The following is a 24,567-nucleotide window of genomic DNA, read 5'->3' as shown; positions in this document are numbered from 1 at the left end:
GTTCACCAGATAGCTAGCAGCAGAGTTGCCGAGATCGTCATCCAGTAGCGCCGCGTGTGACGGCGACGTCGGCGCAGTCACTCTCGTTCCCGCCTTTGCTCCTTGGATGGCATTGGAACGCAGTGGCAAAGTCGGCATTGTGCATGGTAGGCCCATTCACCGAACCCTGGGGGTTGTCTCTACTGCACCGAAAGTAGGCATAGCGGGCATAGAAGAACTGCGCTTCCGACATACGGTACAGGCTCCAGGCGTTCTTCATTCGGAACCAGTGAGTCCTCGCGATATCCCCGGCGGTAGAGCTTGCGGTCCCGACAAGTGCAGCTATGCGGAGGCCCATGGTCATCGCAAATAGGTCGGCCTTGGTGCGGTATTCGAGTAGCTCCTCCGACTTCTTCACACATTCCCTACGTCGTAGATAGATGCCAGAGCTTACTTAGGAAAAAGATATCCTTTACAAATATGTGCCAACAGCTAGTATAACATAAATCATGTAAATTTAAGAAAAGAGCGGAAGTTCTTAATTTAGAGGTAACCTGCACTATTTAACTTAGTAACAGCAGTGAAAATTCTTTTGATCATCTTGTTGCGGAAGCAACCTGCAGGACGTCAGCTGGTTTAGTGATGAGCATAAAAAAATCACCGACGATTACGACGCTCCCTAATGCGATATTTGAGGACAGCTCTATACGCGTTTTCATCTCGCGATATATTGTTGCGATAGCAGTTATATGGACGGTCCAAGCGCATTTCCGTATAAAGTCCAAGGGCGCTAACACTCATTTTTTTCTCGCGGTAAGTGCAGTAGGACGCAACAGGGATGAAACTGGCACTGAATATGAAGCGGACATGAAGTGACAGACGGGAGCGCAAACAACCAACTGGTTTATTGTCAGATCATACCACAGTATTTAAAGCACAAAACTACATATTGCGACTGCGTCAACTATGATTGCAGCAGATACTCTCAGATCGCGTTCTCACGATTCTGGTTGTTACGATTCTATCAGTGCATTTTGTGTGTGTATGCATTGTTTGCGTAAGTGATTTCGGATGTTGTTAGCATGATTGAAGGCGTGCTCAAGCAGTTGCATTTTTCTTCTATTTCTAAAGCCTTTTGGATTGCCTTGGTTGTTTTATCTTTTCTTTAGAGACGACTGTCGTTTTTGCACTTGTGTTACGTTGCATGTTTCTTGCGCTTCCTCGTTCTCCGAGTTCACTTTCTTGCAAAGCCCTCTTAGCTTTATCAATGCTGAAAAGTGCACTTTTACGTCGTGCCTTTCAGCCACCTTCTTTAGGCGGTGTGATAGGTTGTGAACGTAAAGGACAATAACAGTTCGCTTATGTGTGTCCTTGTTATTTCCGTCCCGCATTTTCGGCAGGGTGATTTGCCTAATCATTTGTTCCCCAATTTGCACTATCATGTTGTCTCCGTATCCACTATTCTTTAGTCAATTAATCTGTGTACTCAGGCTATCTGCGACTGCGTGAACGCCGTCGCAGAAAGTCGCATTGCGCTCCCGCATGTCACTTCGTGTCCGCGTCATATTCAGTATCAGTTTCGTCCCTATTGCGTCCTACAGTACTTAGAGAAAGAAAAAGAAATCTCGCAGTTTCGCCCGAAAGGCGAAGCATCAATTGCGATAGCAAACTAGTAGAGAGCTATAAGGAGTAGGGATAGTAGTTTTATCGGCTGCATAAACTTGACACATTCGCTTACTAACTGAATTAACCAGCGTGGTGTCAGCGCGCACAAGCAAACATGAATAGACTCGATGACCGGAGACAACCACTCTCAAAACGGGGGCTAGGGGAAGCGCGGCCGCCTCAGCGAGCGAAGGTTCGTGCGGTCTATCGCTTCAACGGAAACTGAGCGGCGTACGCACAGCGCATACAAAGGTTAGAGCCATGTGGAGATCGCTTTCAAGATACGGTGCGCGCGACAACACCGACAGCCGGCACAGGCGCAAAGTACAAGAATGTATTTGTTGGCAGAATAGAAGCCGCCCCCCTCCCTCCCTCCCACGCTGCCTTCCCACTTTGCTCCTTTTGCATGGGAGATTGCGTCGCCAGTTACGCCCGGTGGCGCCCGGTTGCAAGATACGTATTTGGTGCCGCAGCACAGCGTCGCCCCCCCTCTCTCCCTCCCATACCCCCACGGCATTTCGCGCGAAGGAAGTCACGTTTTCTCTCCGATGTGGTTTGGCTCTCCGTGAAGGCGCGCGTCCCCCGCGCGCTTTCACTCACACATACGGCGCGCGGCGACGATTTTATCGCCCTTGGACTTTATGCGAAACCTCACGGCGACGGCGACGCCGACGGCAGAAATCCGTTTGAAGTGTCCATATATCTGCTATCGCAATAAAATGAACGCACACCGACTAGCCCAATTCATAGCTGTTCTAGGCGTTAACACGGTCGCCGCGCGCCGTATGCTGTATAGGCACCGAGCGGCTGTTGTAAGGCGCCAGCGGCGCGCCGGCGATATGCTGGCGAACAGCGCCGCCAACGGCACCTGTCAGAGCACTGGCATGTGAAGCAGACGACGGGACGAAGGCGCTCGGTGCTTCCAGTGATTTGGCATTGCGGGTTTTAAGGGCTGACGCACCGGAAAACGCATTTTCGTGTGTATGCTTTTGAGAAAGGTCGTCACTTGTACGAGGCAGATCACATTCGTGGCATCAAGTAGTATATAAAACAGAAAACGAGCGCAAATGCGATGCAAATACCCCACGCGAACGGAGCTCACCGTGGTAAGATAACACGTGGAACTCCAGCAGTTATATTCCAGATGGTATTTTGCAGTGCGCGTTAACATTCTCGCGTATTTAATCATGTAAATAGGCGAAAAACACAAAAATTATGGAGAGAAAAAAAATGAGACCTACGTCTTCTTTATTCTGCTTCTTGAGCTGCTTCGCCGCTCGGACATATGTCAGTCGTTCTCTGTCCGTTTTAGTTCTTTTATTTTTGCAATGCTTCCCCATTCTTAATTGCTTATAAACTAGCCCAATCTTCAGTCACGCCCATTTTATATAGCTTAGCGCGACGGGAGCCGTCCGTAGCGGCGAGTGTGAACACGCCACTGCGTTGGCGTTCGCCGTCGATGCACAGCACAGTCATGTGCCGGACGCAAACCAGAGTTGCGAATTGCTAGGAAAGAAAATGTACATTAAAAGAAAGACTGATACACTGATAAGACGGCCAAATAACTACAAATCTGAGTGTTCGCCTTCGGTGCCCAAGCTCCGGAGCCGTTACACTGCGGAGGCGAAGACAGGCAAGTGGGACACGAAGCTCTTGCGTATGAACGGCTCTTTTATTAACGTTAGAACAACTAGACCATCGCAGATCAGCGTCGGAAATGTACAGTGCCCAGCGATTGAAGCGCTGGCAGCGCGCGGCTGCCACCGTTCTTTTTTTTTTTCGCGCCACAGGTGAGAGCCGTGGGACCAAATGCAGTCATAATGCGTTACTAAGGTTCTCGCTTTCACTCTACACCACAATGCATCAGTTTGGCGTCCCCAGCGCTTACAGTCAGTGCAAAAAGCGCTGGCGACCACGCGATTCGAGTATCGCGTTTCAATTGCTGAGCACTGTACGCGCTGTTGCCTACAGACCGCACATATACAGACTTTCCGCCTGAAAAACGCGATGCCGCGATGAACAACGATTGAATTTAATCGCCTAACTAGTTTCAGTCATAATTCAGTAACTGTTGGTGTACCCAAAAACGCAACATGGTTGATCAGACTTGGTTTCAAGGCAGCGCCTGCAGCGCGCGGCCCGGCCGCCCCATACCATACATTCGCGGCGCAGCCGCATGAAGGCGCCACCGGTCCAAATTCATCCCGCGCCCGGTGCCTATGGGCGAGTAAAAGCGCAAGAGGGGAGCCGAAGATCGCGGCTAAATCTGGCGCGCACAGGAAACGCGTCGTCTTCCGTCTGCGATAGTCCCTGGAAGGATGGGAGAGAGGGAGGGAGGGGGGGGGGGCAGCGTTGTTCTCCGATAGCAATTGCGCATTTCGGGACCGTTCGCATGGCGAACCGACGATCGCCCCTGAAACTCGCGCGCGAGCGCGCAGGGCGGGAAGCGGGCAGGCAGCTCGGGAGGGAGAGGCTGCGCGGCGTTGCACTCTGGCACGAACTGCGTACTTAGCTAGGCCGCGCGTGGACGCGCACGCCTTATCTTGAAAGCGATCTGCAGGCGGCTCATACCTTTGTGCGTGCGGTGTTATCGTCGCTCAGTTCTACGCCATACACAGCAGGCAGGTCACTTCGCTCGGCACTGCTGCCGCACTTCCTGACGCCAGCGTTTTGAGAGCGAATGCCCGGGGTCATGGTGTGCTCATGATGTGTTCATGTTTGCCTGTGTGTGCTGGACACCATGCTTGTTATTGAATTATAAGCGAGTATTTCCGCAAATACCGTGCCTAGAGGAGGAAGGCGGCGGAACAATAGAAGCAAACCAGGAGCATAGTAACGACAAGATTGGTTAAAGCGAGCGCAATGAGCGATCCGGTCTACTCTGGTCGCGTAGCCGTGTCGCGCGCGTGCAGGGGAGGAGGAAGGCCGCGCATCCTGGCGCCATCGATATATGAGATGGCATGGGGGATAACGTCGCCGGGGATCCGACAAGTGCATCTGCGAGTGGACTCCCGTGCATGCGGTCAGCTGGCGTGATCGATGACGTCACCCGCGCTGTCTCGGAGGGAAGAAGGGGCACGCGGTCCCACATAAGCAGGTGGTACGGAATCCACATTCGGGACTATTGTGTAATGGGAGTTACACTTCTCGTGTTTGGAAGCGGTAAAGGAGTGAAACGTTGACGCAAGGGCAACGCTACAGGTTATCAAGCTGCACCTTGAAGATGAAGACATGGCGAGATCCACTCATGCTACTTGATATAAATCACTCACATGTAACTGCAACATTATCAGCCTCCCCACCTTCTCGCCAATGATTCTGTAGGTCGCAAGGTAGCATCGATGATAGCAACGTTTGCACAGCCACTTGACATTGATACAATGCTGGGTCACTATATTATACTTACAACTGTATGCTACCTGTAGAGAGTGGAGAATCAAGCTAAATGCTATACATGCTGTGATCTGACACCTTCTGGCATGATACCACCGGCGAGGGGTGCCCATTACGCCGGTGCGAGTCTTTGCCAGTGCCACCGGCGAAGACTCAACAGGGCTTCAACAAAGACTAGTTGGGGCATTTTAGTGTGGTTTCCAGCATTGCAGAACTCAACTTGACAAACAGGCAGACAAGGGGTGTATTACATATCAAATTCACTACTAGCACCTTGCATTTGAACGTCCTTTAATCAGACATCCAAATGCGAACGAGCTTAACGATTTTTATGTTCTGAAAGTGCTTGGTCATCCCGTTATTTTTTTCCAGACACTGCGTATCACATTTCTCTAAGGTCATTCTGAAGTGATTATAAGTGAGCGCCAGTTGCCTTTTATCATGAAGTGAACGTAAGTTGATCGAGGTGCTTTCGTTGTTCTTTGCTACCTTAGTCAGGCTAGATTCTGAATTATAATCTGCACAGAACTAAAAGTCACTGAAGCTGTTTGGCGCAAGCCACTGTAGTACGCTAACGAAATAGTGGCAACTAGATGTCTTTCAAGCAGGCACAAGGGCACGGAGGTACTCGTAAACCCTCCACCGTCACCTACACCTAAGGAGGGACCTTTCAGGGGATGCTTTTTCAAACTCTGTCAAGTTCCACCGTGTTGGCGTTTTGAGCCAATCAGTTGTTGCCCTGTGGACCAATCAGACTTGACAACAAGGTGGAATTAGACAGTTTCTTGACTACCACCCCGAGTAAGCTACTGTGCAGATGTGTATGTTTTTGAGCATTTTGTTGAGTTCGGCCATGTTCGACTTTTTGAGTCAATCGGAGAAAGCATTGCTGCGTTGTGAGCCAATCAGGGCAAAAAAAAATGTCGATTTCAACAAACTGCTGGAATTAGCATCTACTACAGGTGTCCAGGCTTAACGCTAACTAACGAGTAGGATCTTACCGAAAAGAATACAACGCGTTCCGTGTATTTCTTGACCAGCCGTCCCATGTGTCAACCTTGCTCCACATCAAGGACGCCATACGACTCGCGATCACCGGAGCATCATGCGAACAGGGGATTGTTGGTACCCTCGCTCAGCCAGGCGTAAGCGGGTGCAGTCACGTACAGCGTCCTCTGGTCCACAAACAGCATTCGTTCTCTCGTCGATTCCGGCGAGTCGAATAAAACGGGCAGCCGTCGTCGCCGCTTTTCAATTTCTATGTCGTATTGAAAGCTCCACAAGCGGAAGATGTTGCGCACAAAACCGCTCTTGTTCAACACGGGCACGCCCATCTCGGGCAGGACGAGGTCACTCGGAAGCATGAGGGACATATTGCGCACGAGGCTCTCAAAGTTCGCCGTGTCGTTGCCGGCCGCCACGAGCCGTCTAAGCGGCTGGTAGCCAGCTAAGCTCTGGCGCGTCGCCTCGAACATGGAGCGCAGTTGGCGGTCCTTGTCGGGGCTCGTCAGGGCAGCAACGTTCGTGATGCGCCACATGTGAAGGCATTTGTACAGGTGGAACTGACAGACTTTCGTGCTACGCATGGTTGGTGATTTTAGTGTCGCGTCATCGTGGACGAGTAGCTGGATGGCGTCCAGGACGATGACGACCAGCACGTGGCAGAGCGACAAAGGCTGATTGTTGACGTTCCACAGGCGTTCTATGTCGGCGAACAGTCGCGCCTTGGAGTCCGCGATTACGGACTCTGCGGCGTCAATGTCAATTTGGAACTCGAGTAGTATGGCCTTGAACTGCTCGGCTTCGATGTCTCCGAAGGCGGCGCGAATCTCGTCCCAAGTGGTGAGGTCTGGCTCTGAGAAGTCGTCCCTAAACAGCTGCTCCCACGCGCTTATCTGCTCGCTCGTGCAGTTTGCGCCGATGTGTGCGTTTACTGCGGAGAGGACAGTGGCGTAGCACGCGTCATCACAGAAAGGCCCGTAGACGGCGACCCGGAGCAAGTTTCTTTGGATGTAAGCATCGTTACTGCCGGAGAAAATCATGAAAAAGAAATTGAGATCGTACCGGTTCTGCACTTCAAGGGCGAAGCGCAGCAATTGGGCGTGGCTCATTCGCTTCGTGATGTTAGCGATTTCAAAAACGGCCGCAAGGGCACCTCTCAGTCGAAGCTCTGGCTGCCATATTTCCGCGACGCACGATGTGTAGAAGGTGTGAAGCGCCGCAGCGGCTTTCACGCTGTAGTTCGAATGTGCCCGTGATGATGTCCGCATTGATGTTCCACTGCGAATTGAAGAGAGTGCTTATTTTTTTAGCCTTTAGAGGTTATTCAGAATGAATAGCTTGTAAAACGTTTAGGCAGCAAAAAGGATTGGGATATGTGATATATGTTCGAGTAAAGAAATGGGTGATTATTATTGGAGTTGGGCATGCCATGTAATGATAAAGCTGAATAATAACAGCGTCGATGTCATGAGAAAGCATTTAATATCTTAGTAAGCATAGATTGGGGTGGAGTGTTGATGCTAGAAATCCTTCGGGCGTAGGGTGCTTTCACTTCATGTAGCAGGGTATATGGGTATCTTTAAAAAATTAATTATGGGGTTCTACGTGCCAAAACCACGATCTGATTATGAGGCACGCCGTAGTGGAGGACTGCAGAAATTTGGACCACCTGGGGTTCTTTACCGTGCACCTAAATCTAAGTACACGGGTGTTTTTGCATTTCGCCCCCATCGAAATGCGGCCGCCGTGGCCGGGATTCGATCCCGCGACCTCGTGCTCAGCAGCCGAACACCATAGCCACTGAGAAACCACGGCGGGTGGCTATCTTTGACGGAGCCCTTTACTTCAGAGTGTACCTATTTAAACTAGTGTTGAAACTTCGGCGAGTCGTCAGTGGTTCATTTTGGTGTTCGCAACACAGGAAATAAGGTACAGTGGTTGATTTGGAGAGCGCTAGATTTACTCTATTCACGACGATGAAATGAGTGTCACAAGCAAAAGGTATTTCTCGCTTCACTTATTGAGAACTTCGAATGCTAGGTAACTATATACTCCAGATGCACAATTCGTCGCGGCAGACCCTGTTTTCCAGGGAATTTGAAAAGTTAATTGCGACCTTGTGACAACTCCGAAAGTGTATACCTAATTACGTCATTTCAATAATTTGTATGAGCTCGCCTAAAGGCATGCCATTGATTAAAATTAAATGCTTAAAGTTTAAAGATTGAGGAGTAAGGGCGTACTAATGTGGAAACGCTAAGCGATTCTGTACAAAGCACGATTACCACCTGGCAGATTTGCCATCAACCAGTAGTTCCATGTTGGTCTGCTGAGCACGAGGTCGCGGGATTGAATCTCGGCCCCGGTGGCCGCATTTTGAAGGAGGCGAAATGCGAAAACACCCGTGTACTTGGATTTAGGTGCACGTTAAAAAAACCCAGGTGGTACAAATTATCCCGAAGCACCCCGCTATGGCGGGCCTTTTAATCAGATCGTGGTTTCGTCACGTAATAAACCCCAGAATGTTTTTGAACCAGTAGGTCGCTCACTGCATAGTTCGCTCACTGTTTGGACTCCTACACGGGTACGCCATTTGCCTGTTTCCTAGTTCTCCCTACATCGGCAGATGTATCGCAAGCGCTCTCTAGAGCATTCGTATATAAGAAACAGCTGAATTGTCCCAAGCCGATTCATTTCTTCAACTGGTCAAACTTGTTGAGCTGCCGTGTTATCCGAAGTTACGCGAGTGAGCGGTCATTTCTTAGTTTTTTTTTTCGTTTTCTGACCTTTCTCTTGATGAGCCAAAGCGCTACTGTTGCTTATCTCCGAAACGCCTTCTATGCGGTCACCCACCGTTCGCGTTTACTGCAACAAGTGGAATCACCAGTTTGGGCAACATGAAATGGAAGCGCATTGGCCATTTTCTTGCTCCCACGCAACAATTAGAAATGTAAATGACGCTTCGTGGGCAAATAGCTTGTCCAGCTGGTGTTCTTGAAAATGTTAATTGTGTGCTAAATTGTATAATGCCTGAGAACATTTTCCAATTTTTCAAAGTTTGTATTCAAGCTATCGCCACTGTAAGTTTGTTTTTGTTTCGGTTGTAGTTTTGCAACGAGTACCTCACCTTCCCCTGGTCCCCCGTATAACATCCACTGCCACCCCCACGCCCTTCTTCCCTCTCTGCCTCCGATGTAGTTTTTCTTTTCGAGAGTTTTGGCACCCCTACTAGAAATAAAGTCAACTTGCGAGGTTACACGAAATTCGAGGCTTCTGTAACTTTTTTTTATTTCTACACTACACCGAAGCTTAATTATTTTACCCTGTGCTTTCTCTCGCTTCGTTGCCTGTTGTCTAATTATTACCTAACATATGATCGAGTGCCTCAATCTCCTTATTTTCGCTTCAGTGCTTGAGTTAGGTGTGGCGCTTATGTCACCGTAGAGAAAGCGAGCAGGCATGATCGATGCCATTATTTACATCAGTTAAACGTGCCTGAAGAAAACCTAAACATTTCGTTAGTGTTAGAAATGTGCTAATTCTTGGTGCTAATATTTCTTCACATTTTTCACGGTCGCAAAGTAAAGTGCGATGCATAAAGCTATAGCCTTATCGCTGGTGTCTTGAATGGACGTACAGCACTAACTGCTCAGACAATTTTTCAGAATTATTATGTGAAACGTCAAATAAGCACCTCAAGGAAAGCGAATGAAAGTAATTATTTACAATATCTGAAAAATATCTGAAACGTACAAAATGTGCACCTGGTTCCTGTCTCCAACTTTAGTAGATCAGATCAAGCAAAGAAATTACGACATTTGTTGGCGTCAATACAACCCATAATCATGTCCATGCTATGCGGGAGAGCAGTCGCTTAATTGGCAGATGAGAAAACGGGCAAGTTCCCATTCTTCAGGGAGCATTTGCTTTTGCTCATTGCAGCAGGCACCTGGTTTGTTTTTTACTGTACTCCTTAGGCTCGCGAAGCAATGGTTTTCAGGTAAGGGAGCATGCAGAAGGTTCCTCATATTTGATTACTTCGTTCCATCAGCTTTAATGGGCAAGCAAGGTAGTCTAGTTTAAACTCAACTGACGCTGGTGCGTCCACATACTTAGTTCAATTACTGTGCAATGCTCTACAGTAATGTGGAGTGTTCCACAATATTGTGCGGTAATGCATGAAAGTTCTTGCTCATGCGGTGTTCGAAATGTACGATATTATACTGCTAGTCAAGGTTCGATTGAATGTTGGTCTGAAATGTACTGCGTGCTCTTGTGTGAGTGAAAACCCCACGCGACGGGAAGGATTTCTCGTAATAACTTCCACATGCACAGCGGGAGCACCGATGAATAAACGCAACGAATGGTGGGGGAAATAAAGCTTCACTTGATACTAGTCGAACACAATCTTCAATATAATACGCACTCATGAGTGTCGCGTTGTTTGAGACATCGTTAAAACAGCCTATAATGTCGGATCGGAAAATTGAAAACCAAAGAAAAACGGTTGTGTTCACTGCTGCTGTCAGGTAAAAATTAAGTTTCCGAGTCGACCAAAGACCAATTCGACACCTCCAGTCGAAGTTTTATGTCTGCAGACTTCCCAATGTGCCCAAAATTGTCAGAACTTGACTAAACATTGAAGGACACTTTGTAAATTCCAAAGTGGATTCGGCGAAAGCCTGTGGCCATTCGACTGAGTGGCCGCGTCACCGGGCACCAAGGCCAGGGAAGCGGAACGAAAGAGCCACCATTCCAGGGCACGGACGGACGGACGGACGGTCGGACGCCGCGAGTATGAGCCATTAAAGGCTTTCGCCTTAATAGGCAAAATTCAGTCTCCACTCCAGAGGGTGCCTGGTTGTTGCTAGCAGAAGAATTCCAGCGGAATGGTTTAACGACGCGTAGAAAAACTATAGATCAAATTGATCGATTGGTACAGGCGCTGAAACGGAAGATTTACGGATAGACAAAATTTTACTGGATAAAAGCTGAATGTTGGCGTTGACTATCTAAACGCACAGATGTTCCAGCAGACTAAAATGAAGTTCAAAACACACTGACTTACATTTAGGGTCTTCATCGGCCAATTATATAAATTCAATGATATCAGCGGAAGAGTTACGGAACCACAGCCCTCATTACCCAAAAGAAGCGGTGTTGATGATAAAGCCGTAGGCCCCCCTGGTGAATGAAGCTGTGCTAAGAATAGAGTACTTAGAGTGGTGCTCCGAGATTCAACACATTTCAACAGACATCTACGTATCTGCAGGAGTTCATTTTGTGAACTGACAGAATGGGTAGTTCAATGGCAAAATGGCAGACTTTCGGATGGTTCGGCATTCGGATGGTAACAAAACGGGAGAGTGGAGACAGAATAGCGGTCCACATATCATGCGGCCGATTCGAGGATCACTTGTTTCTTTTGAGTTTTAAGTAAAACTGTTGTCAAAGAAAACTTAGGCTGAAGGAAAGTTAGCATCCGAGAGGTGTGCACGCCGCGAACTCAGTATCGTTAGATTTAGTGATTCATGGCTTTACGCCTTGCATTACGAGTGTATTCTAAGCTAACTGGACATTGTTATTATCCTGCTAATATACAGATAAAATACTAAATGATGGCGGTGAAAACCATGGAAAAATTATGGCAACGTGATTACGGAATGCCTTAATTTCCATAGCTATTATTGACTCCATGTTTAGCAATTATGCGTTATCTTTTTAAGCGAAGCTTTATGGGCTCACAAGTAAAAAACCTGGGACAAAAAGAAAGAGAGAGAAGGGAAGAGAGAGAGAGAAAGAAAGAGAAAGAAAGAAAATCGCCACGAAGGTCAGATACACACACGACAAGCTTCGCTTACCCCTATTTTCTCGACAGGGGAAGGGCTGGTGAATTTTTTTTCACATAGTAATACAGTCGGTAAATGTCTCCTGCGGCATTGAAACAAACGGGACATCACTATGGTCTCTTCGGGTTCCTGGCATTGCTAAGACTATAGTGCTGGATATTCACCACCACTTTAAGGCCGGAAAGGAGACGGGTCCGCGATTTGCATTCCACCTGATGCCCGGATTTCGGGGCCTCATTCATACAGCGCTGTGCTATTCGAAGGCACTTACCAGAATGTCGTGGGCGGCCTGCTCCCGTGCGATGCCTTGATCGATGGCGTTCCTGCAGACGTACGCGAAGAAGTCCTCGCAGGGCGCCGCCTTGTTGTCGATGACGGCGAACAGTTTGGCCGCCTCTCTGGGGCAGCAGAACGGCGTCTCCCGATGGGCGGTGTCATTGCGCCGCATGGCGGCCAGCTGGACGGAGAGCAAGACCACGGCACAGGTGGCCACAAAAATGAATACGGAGCAGGAGAGGCCGACGACGGCGCCACTTGCTTTAACGCGGTTTCTTCGAGGTGTGGGCGTTGGGGGCACCGTACCAGGACCAGCCGGTGGGGACTGTACGTCTTCCCTCTGGGCCATAGATTCTTCTTCTTCAGGACGGTCAGAATTTATGTTTGTTTGCTTGCCTTTAGTTGATGGGCAGCACCCACTGCTGGGGATTTGCGAAGATATGGACGGAATTCGAAGAAGACGCGTTTAGTATTGCTTAGATAACAAATACAATATGTAAAAAAGAATATAACGTGTCATGAATAACGTGAAGTTCTAGAAATGTAACTAGCAAATTAATGTGATACAATTATAACTTCATCATTGGCTGAGCAGGAATCCTTATGACAATGTGCAAGAAAGGAGGCTCTCATAGAAATCATTTAGGGAACTTAAAAACCCAATCCAATCGGTCCTAACATTGCTTCTGAGATGTTTTTCTTTGCATGTGCTAAATGGCGGTGGAAAAAGGAAAATGCTGAATTGTCTCATCGTCTCCATAAAAGAGGCCAATCGCGGTGGAAGCCAGACGAGCCCTGTGCTGATTGAAGTTGAAAGGAGTTGTTCGAGAACGTTACTTCCATTTTTTCTTCGCTTGAAAATTTTTGCGTAATAGTAGGTGTCAACACTATGCTAAACTAGATAAAACTAGGTTCGAAAGTCAAGCGTAATTGCATATCTCCTGAATGTAGCGCTGCAGTTATGCACGTTGACGCAGGAATAACCGAGATGATAGGGTCACTAAGGCTCGCTCTTTCCGCACTATCCTGCCATTTCATTCATGAATGATCCGGCATGGCTTGGGCCCAGACGAGTGTCGTCGATTTTAAACAAAAGGTACTAGAGAATAGAATGTACGTAAAATGTGAGAGACACTATTAGCAGTGAGTGATGAACATAACAATAAAGAATCTGGTAATATTATAGATAATGAGATTGATGAACCTACTCTTCGTAGACCTAACAACAATACCAGAAATCTCGGCAGAAAAAATTCACCGACGATAACGATATTCCCTAATGCGAAATTTGAGCGTAGCTCTACTCGTGTTTTCATTTCCGTGTGAATATTTCGTATTACGATTATATAGGTACACGGTTTATATTAGGAAGAGAACGCTGTAACGTCACCGGCGCGGGCAATCTGTCTTGTACGGCACATTGCAAACGGAGCGAAGTGTGGCGCGGCTGCCTCGCTATTCGGGAGATCGCGAGAGGCAGCGCGTGGGTGACGCGTGGGTGACGCGTGGGGGACGCGTGGGCGTGATTCCCAGCAGCCGCCATGCAGCTCATGCAGCGCCTTGTTTCCACAAAGACGACGTGCGCTAACACATTTTCTCATATGTCCGCCTTGGTTCATTCATGTTCTGATCTGCTTTGCAAAAATCTGGTGTTTCCCTGTAATATATATTTTGGATTTCACCTTTAAAGTAATTATTGTGGTTTCAAAAATGCATATGAGACTGTCATACAGCTTTTTGTATGAGTGAGATGTTTTCGACAGATTTAAAAGATCTATTAGTAATGCTCAGAATGAAGAGAAAGATAGAACTGTTCAACCTATCATCGGTTACATTACAGCCATTTTGTTGACGCAGGTGACAAGCATACTGCATTCAAATTGCATTGTTAACACTGGCAAAAGCAAGTGCTAATGAATGAAAGCCATATATGCTACATCATAATCTCATTTTAGTCAATCTAGGATAAGTACAAGATAAGGAAAATAAAACAAAGTGCAGCAAAGCAGTGTTATGTAAGATGAAAAACAACTTTTTTTTTCAGTAAAGTTGGAATAAGGAAAACACACTCCTTCTCTGAATTATACTTTCAGCCATGTCCTCTCTTTACACGCATAATTAACACCCTTGCAGGCTCCAACATTTACTACAGTAATAAAATTTATAACATGCCAACTGTGCTGGTAAGCTTTATCAACATGTTTTTTGGGAAGTAGATTAAAAATAAAGTATATAGCCACAGCCACTGAACTCCCTAACAATGTCCTGCTTGCTGGTAATTATTGTGCTTAAATTTTAAATGAAGCAAATGGTATCTGACAGTTCGCAATGAGGTCAAGGACATTGATGGCGGAAATTGCTTTCTATTGGAACACAGAAATTCTCTTTGTACGCTCCTCTGAAAAACCATCCACCATCGATGTAATTAACTTCACTGCCCCTCAGAGAAGCCCTGCAGCCAGTGAACCACTCACCAAAGCAATTTTACAGGATCGTGGCTACTCTGCTGACCCCGGCAGGGTGTGTGAGCTTGGGTGTCTGCGACTCGCATTACAGAAAAAACTGCTGCACAAGTTTCCTCGTGAGGTGAATTATGTTCATGATGGCCCACACAATTAATTCCTTTATCCGTCAACTTCGGCTGTCCCACCAGGTTCTATGTTACGGCATCGTGTTTTTTGAGTGACTTTGTAAAGTGCATATATTGTTCAAGAGCATTGTATGCAGACGTCAAACTTTTATAGAGGGAAAACGTGCATACCTTATTGTAAATTGTGCACCAAGACAACATGTTTGTTGTCTTGCTGAATGCTGTAGCTTGAATCACCTGCATGCGAATTTTATTTAAAGAATTATTCTGTTCAGCACCAAGCTAAACAGTATGGACAATGATGGTAGGTTAATTAGCTGGCCTACCTCTCACTAGAGCAAACTGTGCGATGACATGGACATGCTGTGAAGGCTATCAATGCATTATGCGTGAGATAAGTATACGCTTGAGGGGGACAATGTTTTTTTGAAAGTTTTATCCTGTATGTCTTTTACCTGACCTTTGTGGAAATTTGCCTCTGTCACATGGAATACCGTTGGTTTTACTATTTTCAAGATAATTTAATCTGCTCACTTTGTTAACTTGCTTTACAATAGCCTTTTATGATGCCAGATTCACTGTAACCAGGAAAATTTGGTGTATACCACTCAATGAGTGTTTTAAATACCATGAAATGTGCATTTATTTGAGGTTCACAGTGTAATAGAGCCGTCCCCTCTTAATTTTTCAGTGTGTTGGCTCAGCTTGGACAGTGCTAATATTTTTCTAGGTATGTGATAAAACATGTTTTTTTGTACATTTTACTTGCAGCAAAATGCATTGTATGTTAATGTTGACATAATTCGTTTGTGGGTCTGATCCTCACATCATTCTTTCAGCTTTGACTTTGTGAAGTACCACTTCTTTTTTCCGATTTCTGCATATGTATTGCTTATTTTTCTGACAAGCACGATCACCGAAGCCTCTCGCTATTTGTGAGTACGGCACTGATATAAAGATTATACAATTATAGCCCTGTAATGAAGGCGTTGCATACAAGGCATTGGAAGCAAAACTGCAGCTACATTCAAGGATAGCTGATCCCATTGACCAGTTTTATTAAAGGTATCAATAGTACGTGTGATATAGTTTACTTTGTATAACATTATTCTACAATTGCCCTGTGGCATACAAGTATACCGAAGAATACTGATACCGAAGAGCAGTGGCACAACAAGTTTTCCTACTTGTTGGTTATAATTTTCTTTTGTGTATTATCTTTGCAATCTACTTTTAAATTATAAATGTGGCTTCCTTCTGTATTTGTGTGAAATCTTCTGGCTTCTATAGGTGCAATAAACATTGAATAAAGGATGAAACAATTAGTGTTGTCATAAAAATGTGCTTTCCATAGTACAAGTACACCAGCAACACAATGAATCCACAAGTGCAAATGAATGCTGCCATTTTCCCCTTGCCGCTATGTATTCAGTTTTCATGCCGTTTCACACTAGCAGAGGAAGAAGGGTCCCCCTGGCAGTGTTTTATTCTAGGACATAATTATGCTGTGGAGCTATACTCGCATTCGAAAACAGCTGAATAAACTCTAGATAATGCACAACTTCAGTCCATTTGCTTTATTATATAACGAAAATTGATCCCCGACGCACGTCTCAACAGCGTCGTCGCACCACACAATCTTACAAAATAGTGCACGTAAATCTGAATAAACGGCAACGACTTGGGCATTTGGAATGCAGGATAACGCTATTTATTTCTCTCAAAATGAAAGACGCACACCAGAGCCTTTTAAGCGAAAATGCGACAACAAAGTGTCCCTCAAAACATCTAGTTTCTTCCTAGGTGCAAGACAGCGGGACAAACATTAGCAAGATAATGCGTACCGCAGCTAAAGGTGCACAACGGCTGATTTGACCAAACTTAAGGAGTACGTGGGAAAAATAGACCACACTCGGGCGTTCTGGACGGGTCTCGAGACGCGAGTGCTGGCAACTCCACTAACCGCGGTGGTAAGCGCTAGTGACGCCTTGAAAATTTTCTGTCTTCATGAGTCAGGCACCCCAGTCTTGCTCCACGTTTCAAGGCATCGCATTTGAAGTGAAGAACGACGCGCGCAGTAGCAGAAAACCACCACCCGCATACGGGCCTCCTAGCCTGTGACGGCAGGCGCCACTAAAAGTTAGCACGTACCCAATCAATCACGAATGCTCCGGCAACCTTGTGGGCCTATTCCTACCCAAAAGGCACTGCGCATGGGGCCCCCGAGAGAGGGAGGGGCGGCTTCAGAGGAGGTTGGCTTGGTGAGGCTAGCGAAATCATGTGACGCTCCCTCCTAGTATTTCTTACCTCCATGAAAAAGTAGCGCCAACTGAAAGCCCCTATATATAAAAAGTAGCGCCATTCTTAGATCTTGCCGGCCACCGCGCTCACACCGGCGTTTCCTCCTTGCCGCCTCCTGTCGCCCCAGCCTCCTCCGCTCCCCCATTGGCCAATCCGTGTCACGTGGAAGCACGCGTTGCGCTTTTGTATATTTTTTTCTTTCCAGGGCGCTCCGACTGCCATTCTCGGGCCTGTGCGACGAAAGTGCTGTACGCACAAACGGATCAAACGTGTCAGGGACAAGAACTTCGTTGTGATGGCATGCTGCTGCACCTTAAGTTGCCGCAACCGACAATGCGAGGCAAAAGGCTTTTTTTGGTTTTCATCCGGCGTGCGTAAACGCTTGCTGCACACTATGACATTTGCGCCGTCTCGCATCGTCGCGTTGCTACATCGAAAACGACATTATTAAGACCAGTTGCTGATTGACGAAGCAAAATCGCGCCTTAAAACCTTCTCCGCAGGGCGCGATCGAAGTTTTCCTCGGATTTCCTCTGGTAGCGCGTAAGCTGTCGTCTGCCACGGCAGGCCTGACACAGGCGGCACCACCGTCGATATCGTGCCTCGATCGCCCTGGTCGCGCCGAGCGCGATAGTGGAACGGAGCAGGAGGGAAGTGGATGGCGCTAAAGCCCCTATATATAGGGGTTTTAGATGGCGCTACTATTTATTTATAGGGGCTTTAGCGCCAACCACTTCCCTCCTCCTTCGTTCCAGTGTCGCGCTCGGCGCGGCCAGTGCGATCGAAGCGCGATATCGACAGTGGCGCCGCCTACGTCGGGCCTGCGGTGGCAGACGACAGATAACGCGCTACCAGAGGAAATCCGCAGAATACTTCGATCGCGCCCTGCGGAGCAGTTTTTGAGGCGCGATTTTGCTTCGTCAGTCAGTAACTGGCCCTAATAATGCCGTTTTGGAAGTAGCAACGCGACGATGCGAGGCGGCGCAAATACGAAGTGTGCAGCAAGCGTTTGCGCTAGCCGGATGGTAAAAAAAAAAAAAGCATTTTGTCCTCGCCTTGTCGGTTGCGGCAACTTAAGGCGCAGCAGCATGCCATCACAACGAAGTTCTTGTCCCTAAAACACGTTTGATCCGTTTGTGCGTACAGCACTTTCGTCGCACAGGCCCGAAAACGGCGGTCGGAGCGCGCTGGAAATAAAAACATATACAAAAGCGCAACGCCTGCTTCCATGTGACACGGATTGGCCAATAGGGGAGCAGAGGAGGCTTGGGCGACAGGAAGCGGCGAGGAGGAAACGCCGGGGTGAGCGCGGTGGCGGCAAGATCTAAGAATGGCGCTACTTTTTATATATAGGGGCTTTAGTATCGGCATGGGACCCAGCGTCCCAAGAGAGGTATAGGGAGTTTCCGGCCCCTGTTAAAGGCTCATTCACACTAGAGGCCGACACGACACCGATTTTGGTCTGCCGGATGTTGGCGACTGCAGTTTACAGGATGGAAAACGCTGTGGCCAACGGATTTAAAGGAAGGAAAGCGCTATCGCCAACAGTGAGCAGACCAAAATCGTTGTCGTGTCGGCCTCTAGTGTGAATGAGCCTTAACAGAACTGCTTCGCAGTCACTTCACCCCGAGAATTTCTGTTTTCGGAGAGCGAGGAAAATTTCACACATGTCAGCAGCAACATGAAGGCATCGCACAGTATGTAGCCGAGCTCCGAAAACTCCCTCAAACCTGTGAATTCGGCACCTTTTTGGACGAATCGCTTGGAAACAGGTTTTTGTGCGGTTTACTCACTACCGACATTCAGCGATACTTCTTTGCAGAAGATAAAACGCTGACATTCCAAAAGGCCGTTGAGCGCGCACTGGCTCTGGAAGAAGCCAAGAGAAATGCTGAGGAAGCGCACGCGAAAGAAGCTGCCGATGAATTGCACAAAATGAGAACCGAAGTAGAAGCGAAAAGGAAGCGGTAATCCGAGTGTTATCGCTGCGGCGCCGACAAGCATTTTTCCCGCGCTTTTCCGCATATCGCTGATAAGTGCACGAACTGCAGCAAGGGCCACATTCAGCGTGCCTTTCGTGGTCCCAAACAGAAGCCGGCAAGTTCCGGGAAGTGGACACGAACTCTTCAAAGCGACGACACTGGCAACGTATACTACAGATGCTGCCTCAAAAAACCCGGCGTCCCATCACCGTCGAAGTCGAAATTCATGGCGTACCTTTGCATATGGAGTTGGACACATGTGCTACAGCGTCTGTGATATCATGGCGACAGTTCAAGAAGCTTAGACCGCCTTTGAAGCTGGAACCAACAGCACTGCGACTGAAAGCATACACAGGAGAAGTTGTCCAGGCCTGCGGCGTCTTCAAAGCAGCCGTACTGTACAAGGACAAAGTCGGTGACCTTCCGTCGTACGTCATAGACTACGGCGGACCAGCTCTACCAGAACGCGAGTGGCTCGAAACTCTTCGCTTGGACTGGGGACGAAATCTGCGGTTTACACAAGCTATGCAATGATTCGTACCGTGACGCAAGCCAAGAGGACCACGGCACGCGACTGAAAGCACTCCTCGACAAATACAGCACCATTTTTGACGACACCCTTGGCAAGATTGAAGGTGAGCAAGCTACCTTGTCTCTTATAAAAAAAACCGTCCAAAGTTCCTCAAAGCTCAAAACGTGCCCTACGCGTTACGTTCACCAGTGAAGGAAGAGCTACGAAAGCCACAAGTTTTGGGCGTCATTACCCAACTTTCCACTAGCGAGTTTGCCACACCGATTGTACCGGTTGTTGAAACTGACGGGACAATACATGTGTGCGGAGATTATAAGACAACGTTGAACCCTGTTCTAGACACGGAGCAGTACCCTTTACCTAGGCTGGATGAGGTACTAGCTGCGCTTGCCGGAGGGCGGTACTAAATAGGGCATACCAACTGGTGGAACTGTCGGAAGACTCTAAAAAGCTGCTCACGTTGAACGCACATAAGGGGCTATTCACTGTTAACAGACTGCCCTTCGGAGTCGCCTCCTCACCGGCGTTGTTCCAGCGCATTATGCATAACATCTTGAAAGGACTGCCAGAAGTGATCTGTTATCTAGATGACATCTTTGTGACAGGAGCTACTGCCGAAGAGCACCTCGTGAATCTTGAAGCAGTGCTTCAAACACTGGCGCGAAAGGCGTCCGAGTTAAGAGCCAAAATTGCGAGTTTTTCAAGGAAAGCCTTCAGTATCTTGGGCAAGTTGTCAGTAAGACGTGCCGAAGAGCACCTCGTGAATCTTGAAGCAGTGCTTCAAACACTGGCGCGAAAAGGCGTCCGAGTTAAGAGCAAAAAATGCGGGTTTTTCAAGGAAAGCCTTCAGTATCTTGGGCAAGTTGTCAGTAAGACGTGAATGAAATGAACAAATGAAAAAGTTCAAGCTCTTCTGAAAGCCCCAGCACCTACTAATGTAGCACAACTGCGTTCGCTACTTGGACTCATTAACTACTATGGAAAGTTTACGCGGCAATTGGCAACGCTTGCTAAACCCTTCTACAGATTGTTACAGAAGGACTGTCTCCTGGTCCTGGGACCGAAAATGCGAGGACGAATTTCAAGCCATCAAAGCAGTGCTGTCCTCCGCCGAGTATTTCCGCTTTTAATTCCGAATAGCCTACGATTGTCACATATTATTTCGTCTTCCAGTCGGTGACCCAGGGAGACCATGCCACCCAGGCCAACTTACACATGAACTGACACATTTTTTCTTCACCGACCAGCCGACAACTGCTACGTGGGTCCCAATTTAAGTTAGGCCACTAGTGCACTACATGGTGTAAAGAGCGCTTCCCGAGGGAGGGCGCTATCGATATGCTAGCAATCTTTGATCCGTACTCGACGCAGGCGTGGTCTGAAAGCTCTTCTTGTCAACGAGGGCATACAAAGGGATCATTCCTTGGGCTATTCCCGTCGCTGCCGACCCCCCCGACACTTAACACATAGGCAACATGCCTTCTAGGCATCGCACTGCGATTTCACTGCCTCGTATGACCAATTCGCGTCGCCTTACCGCCACGCTCTCATGTCTCATACATAGTGCACTTTGAAAAGAACCAAATGAGGGGTAACATAATCGCCCTCTGGCTTTTGTCCAGCTTCGCGCCGAACGGCCCTTTCTTTTCTTCCTCGTCCAGCGGCTCGGATGCACTCTGACTGGAAACATCCCACCGACAAACGCGAACGCGCCTTTCCATAGCCTCCTATATATATAGGAGGCTATGGCCTTTCCAAAGCTGACTATGCTGCCCACAGGGTTTAGCACCATTCGCTTTATTCGACCGCGTTGCCTTTTCTGTCGCATTCCTGACTATGCGACGGCGCTTCTTCCTAACGCGTTTTCTGGAGCTCATCTCCGTACCTTCCGCTCGCCTTTCGGGCTGACCGGCATTCGTATCGTGGGTCGCGACTGCCATCTCAACCGCACAGTCTAAATGTTTTGCGGGTAAATCATTCCTTTCCTAGCTACCTCGACTAGCGGAGAGCTTCAAAGACTTCGGGACAATGCAGCTATTTTCATTTGCGCAACGTTGCTGGCATACTTGGGAGCGGTCCACAAGTGCAGTTCCCTGCCTATATTGTGCTTTAGCGCACTTTTCTGACCGATTGAACTCTGCAGCGGTGCTCTTGTCTCACGAATCGATGTCGCTGCGGACTTATGCTACTACCTTCGCGACGTATTCTCCGAAATCATCCACAGTTGGCCTTGCTGCTTCTATAGGATTCTATCGGCACAGTATCTCGTCGCGCTCCATCCGGTCCCCATCAACGGGTTTCTCAGCAACTATACGCCACGGATTAATTGATCAAAGGCTAAAATGATGAATGATTAATCGTTAATCGATTAAGAAATATAACCGCCCATCACTAGGTGCCACATAGCGAGTTCGCCAGCACTTCTGCGATAGAGCACGGTGTAGATAATTCAGAATGCGAGATGGTGCCATACGCCCTTGGAGCCGCGAAGGTGCGTAACAGGCGTGACCTTAACGCAGCGCAACCGCAGGAAACGCTAGAGATTGAACCCGAAACGAAACGGGTAGAGAAGTCGACACAGCCGGTAGTTGCGGGCGACGTCGGCCGACGTCGCTAATCAAGCTAAAATTTTTGTGTTGCTGTTTGCGATGGTATTACAAGCTGCTGCCGCCTGAGAACATACTGAGAAACTCCTTCGGCGTATACGGACCGCCCATACACCAGCATGACGCCTTGAGTTATTAGGCTCACTCCGAACATCAAAAACAAGTGGAAGACCTACATTGCCATCACAGGGGCTCCTCTGGATCCCTAAGATGATCCCTACCATGGGCTCAGAAACGTAAACACCACACCCAAACCTACGTCACCGTGTCTGTATCTGTACAGCCTTCTCAAATCAGCAGGGCTGCCTTGGACGGCCTGACCATGAATTCCTATGAGAATTGAATCTCTCCCAGAAACTAGAAAGCCGCCAAAATGGCACCGGCGTTCTAGCGACACGGCCTAGAATCGGGGTTCTCCATCCTGTGAGAAAATTCATGCTGCTCATCCCGACTGCCACCTTCTCCGATTACCTAGCGCATCTTCCTTTTCCCCAATTAGGCAACCAGCCATCCTTTCGAAAATTCATTCATTTTTTCATTCATCGCGTATTTGCTACAGGGACTACTAACTCTATCACTCTCACAATCCATGAGCGCCACGACAATACGTGACCCCGCGTTGCGTGTTCTTTGTGCCATTGCATCGTCATTGTTGCTGTGCTCATGCCGTCATTGTAGTTTTGCAGTCATTATTGTAATAGTCGCGTCGTTATTGCTGTCATGACGTTGTCATCATTCTTGTTGTTTGGCAAGGTATCGTCATGTTGAGCTTTGGTTCGTGACCTTATATAGCCTTTTTTTAGCAGCGAAGCTCCTTATAGCGGCACCCGTTCCGTCCCCGTCGTCGTAGTAGTAGTGTGTAACCAGTCTGAGAAAAATGAGAAAAAAAATGTGGTTGATCCCTCTTATATAGGAATCGGTATAGAACACGAAAGTGAAACGTGTCTTCACAGAAGTAGTGTAATGTTTATTGCACATTGATATATAATGTCTATTGGTGTTTTGTGGCTAAAGCGCCCTTAGGCGTTGATGCACCCACGCTGACGCCTGGTGGCACGTCTCCTCCATCACGACTACCAACGTCGATGACCATGAGCAACCGTCGTGCATATGGAAGCTGCACTACGCTGCACACGCTAGCACAACGCGAAAGACGAAGCACGTAACTGACACACTAATACAACGCGCAAGACAAAGCACGTAACTGAATCGTCACCGAGTCAAATCAGCGCGTACAGCGCGTCGTAATTGCAGCCTCCGCGATCAACTTCAGAAACATTTTCAGAGCTAATTGCGGAGGCCACGCTCCGCTGTGCTGAGTACGGTGAACGCCACCTAGGTGGCGTTGGTAGTGCTTCTTGATGCCAGCGTCCCTTCGAATGCTGGCATCGATGCGTCGTAGTGCTGAGACCACCGAAGCGTTCACTGTCGGTGCGCGTTAGTGTCATAATGCAGTACTTCTCTTTTCTGCTCGTAGGCGGCGGCACCGCCCCGAGCAAGAGCGCGGGTACACGGAGGAGTGTTAGATATATATAAGGCGCGTCTGTGTAGCTCTCTGCAAATGCGTTTGTGGCGCAATGGGTTAAACGCTCGGCGATCTATCGTCGCGGACCGAGAGGTCGTGGGTTCGATTCCCAAATTTTCCATGTTTGTTCAACTTTTTCTTCTGGTTTGTTTCTTTGTATTATGTTCGTGTACATTGTAAGCTGACGTATTTCCGTGACGGAAATACGTCAGTGAAGTCTTGGTGGACCCCGGCATAAAACACCTTCGTGTTAAAAAAAATTCCGAAGTTGTGTCCGTAGCGCGGAATCGAACCAGGGACCCCTCGCTTCCGAGCGCGCGGCGTTAGCCCACTACGCCACGAAGCGCACATAGACACACGCACCACGATGGCAATAAATACCCAACATTAACGAAAGGCCGCGTTTCTAGCGCGTTTCTAACGCGTTTGTGCTAGCGCGTTACGGCCCGTGTAAGAAGCTGGTGTAAGACGCTGTGGCCTCTCCGCCTTACCTTCAACGCGTTTCGAACGCGCTGCCCAAGGCGGTGGCAAGTCAAGTTCAAGTCGAGGAGCGTTTATGAATACGGGGGTTATACTCTCTCAGCAGTCATGTGATGGCGTCGGCAAACGCGGTGCACGTTCCGGCATGTGTAAATGGCTGCGTAAGACGCTGTGGCCGCTCCCCCTTACTAGAGAGTACTGCACGTTTCTAACGCGTTTGTGCTAGCGTCCCCTTAAGCGGGAGATCCGATGATTCCCTCCGGAGCTTCGCCCACTCATCATCATTCACCCCGTGGATATGCTGTGATTTTTTTTCTTTCTGACTTCTCATGCATAGAAACTATGGAAGAACATACTTATGTGGCTCTAAAGACCTAAATGTCGCAA

At 48.1% G+C, this 24,567-nt stretch overlaps 1 protein-coding gene and 1 pseudogene across 1 annotated transcript; one reads left to right on the top strand and one right to left on the bottom strand.

Annotated features, from left to right (window-relative positions):
• On the bottom strand, window positions 1-12,550 carry LOC125940135 (uncharacterized). Its single transcript, XM_049655847.1, has 2 exons — window positions 12,160-12,550; window positions 1-404 (listed from the first exon to the last, which is right to left on the bottom strand). The coding sequence occupies exons 1-2, from the start codon at window positions 12,511-12,513 to the stop codon at window positions 180-182; spliced, it is 579 nt and encodes a 192-aa protein (XP_049511804.1). The 5' UTR covers window positions 12,514-12,550; the 3' UTR covers window positions 1-179.
• Window positions 12,551-19,004: 6,454 nt separating this feature from the next.
• The window catches only part of LOC125940111 (uncharacterized), a 28,924-nt pseudogene continuing 23,361 nt past the window's right edge, over window positions 19,005-24,567 (top strand).

This window comes from Dermacentor silvarum, chromosome 9 (genome assembly GCF_013339745.2).
Source record: "Dermacentor silvarum isolate Dsil-2018 chromosome 9, BIME_Dsil_1.4, whole genome shotgun sequence".
Taxonomy (NCBI): Eukaryota; Metazoa; Arthropoda; class Arachnida; order Ixodida; family Ixodidae; genus Dermacentor; species Dermacentor silvarum.
The sequence above is the reverse complement of the archived record's forward strand: the minus strand, read 5'-3'. Positions and strand labels throughout refer to the sequence as shown.

Bases quoted from the DNA above. Each gene is read 5' to 3' on its own strand.
- LOC125940135 (XM_049655847.1), bottom strand. From the start codon at position 12,513: ATGGCCCAGAGGGAAGACGTACAGTCCCCACCGGCTGGTCCTGGTACG. The intron at 405-12,159 runs GTAAGTGCCTTC...TCTACGACGTAG, and splicing joins AGGCCGCCCACGACATTCTG to GGAATGTGTGAAGAAGTCGG.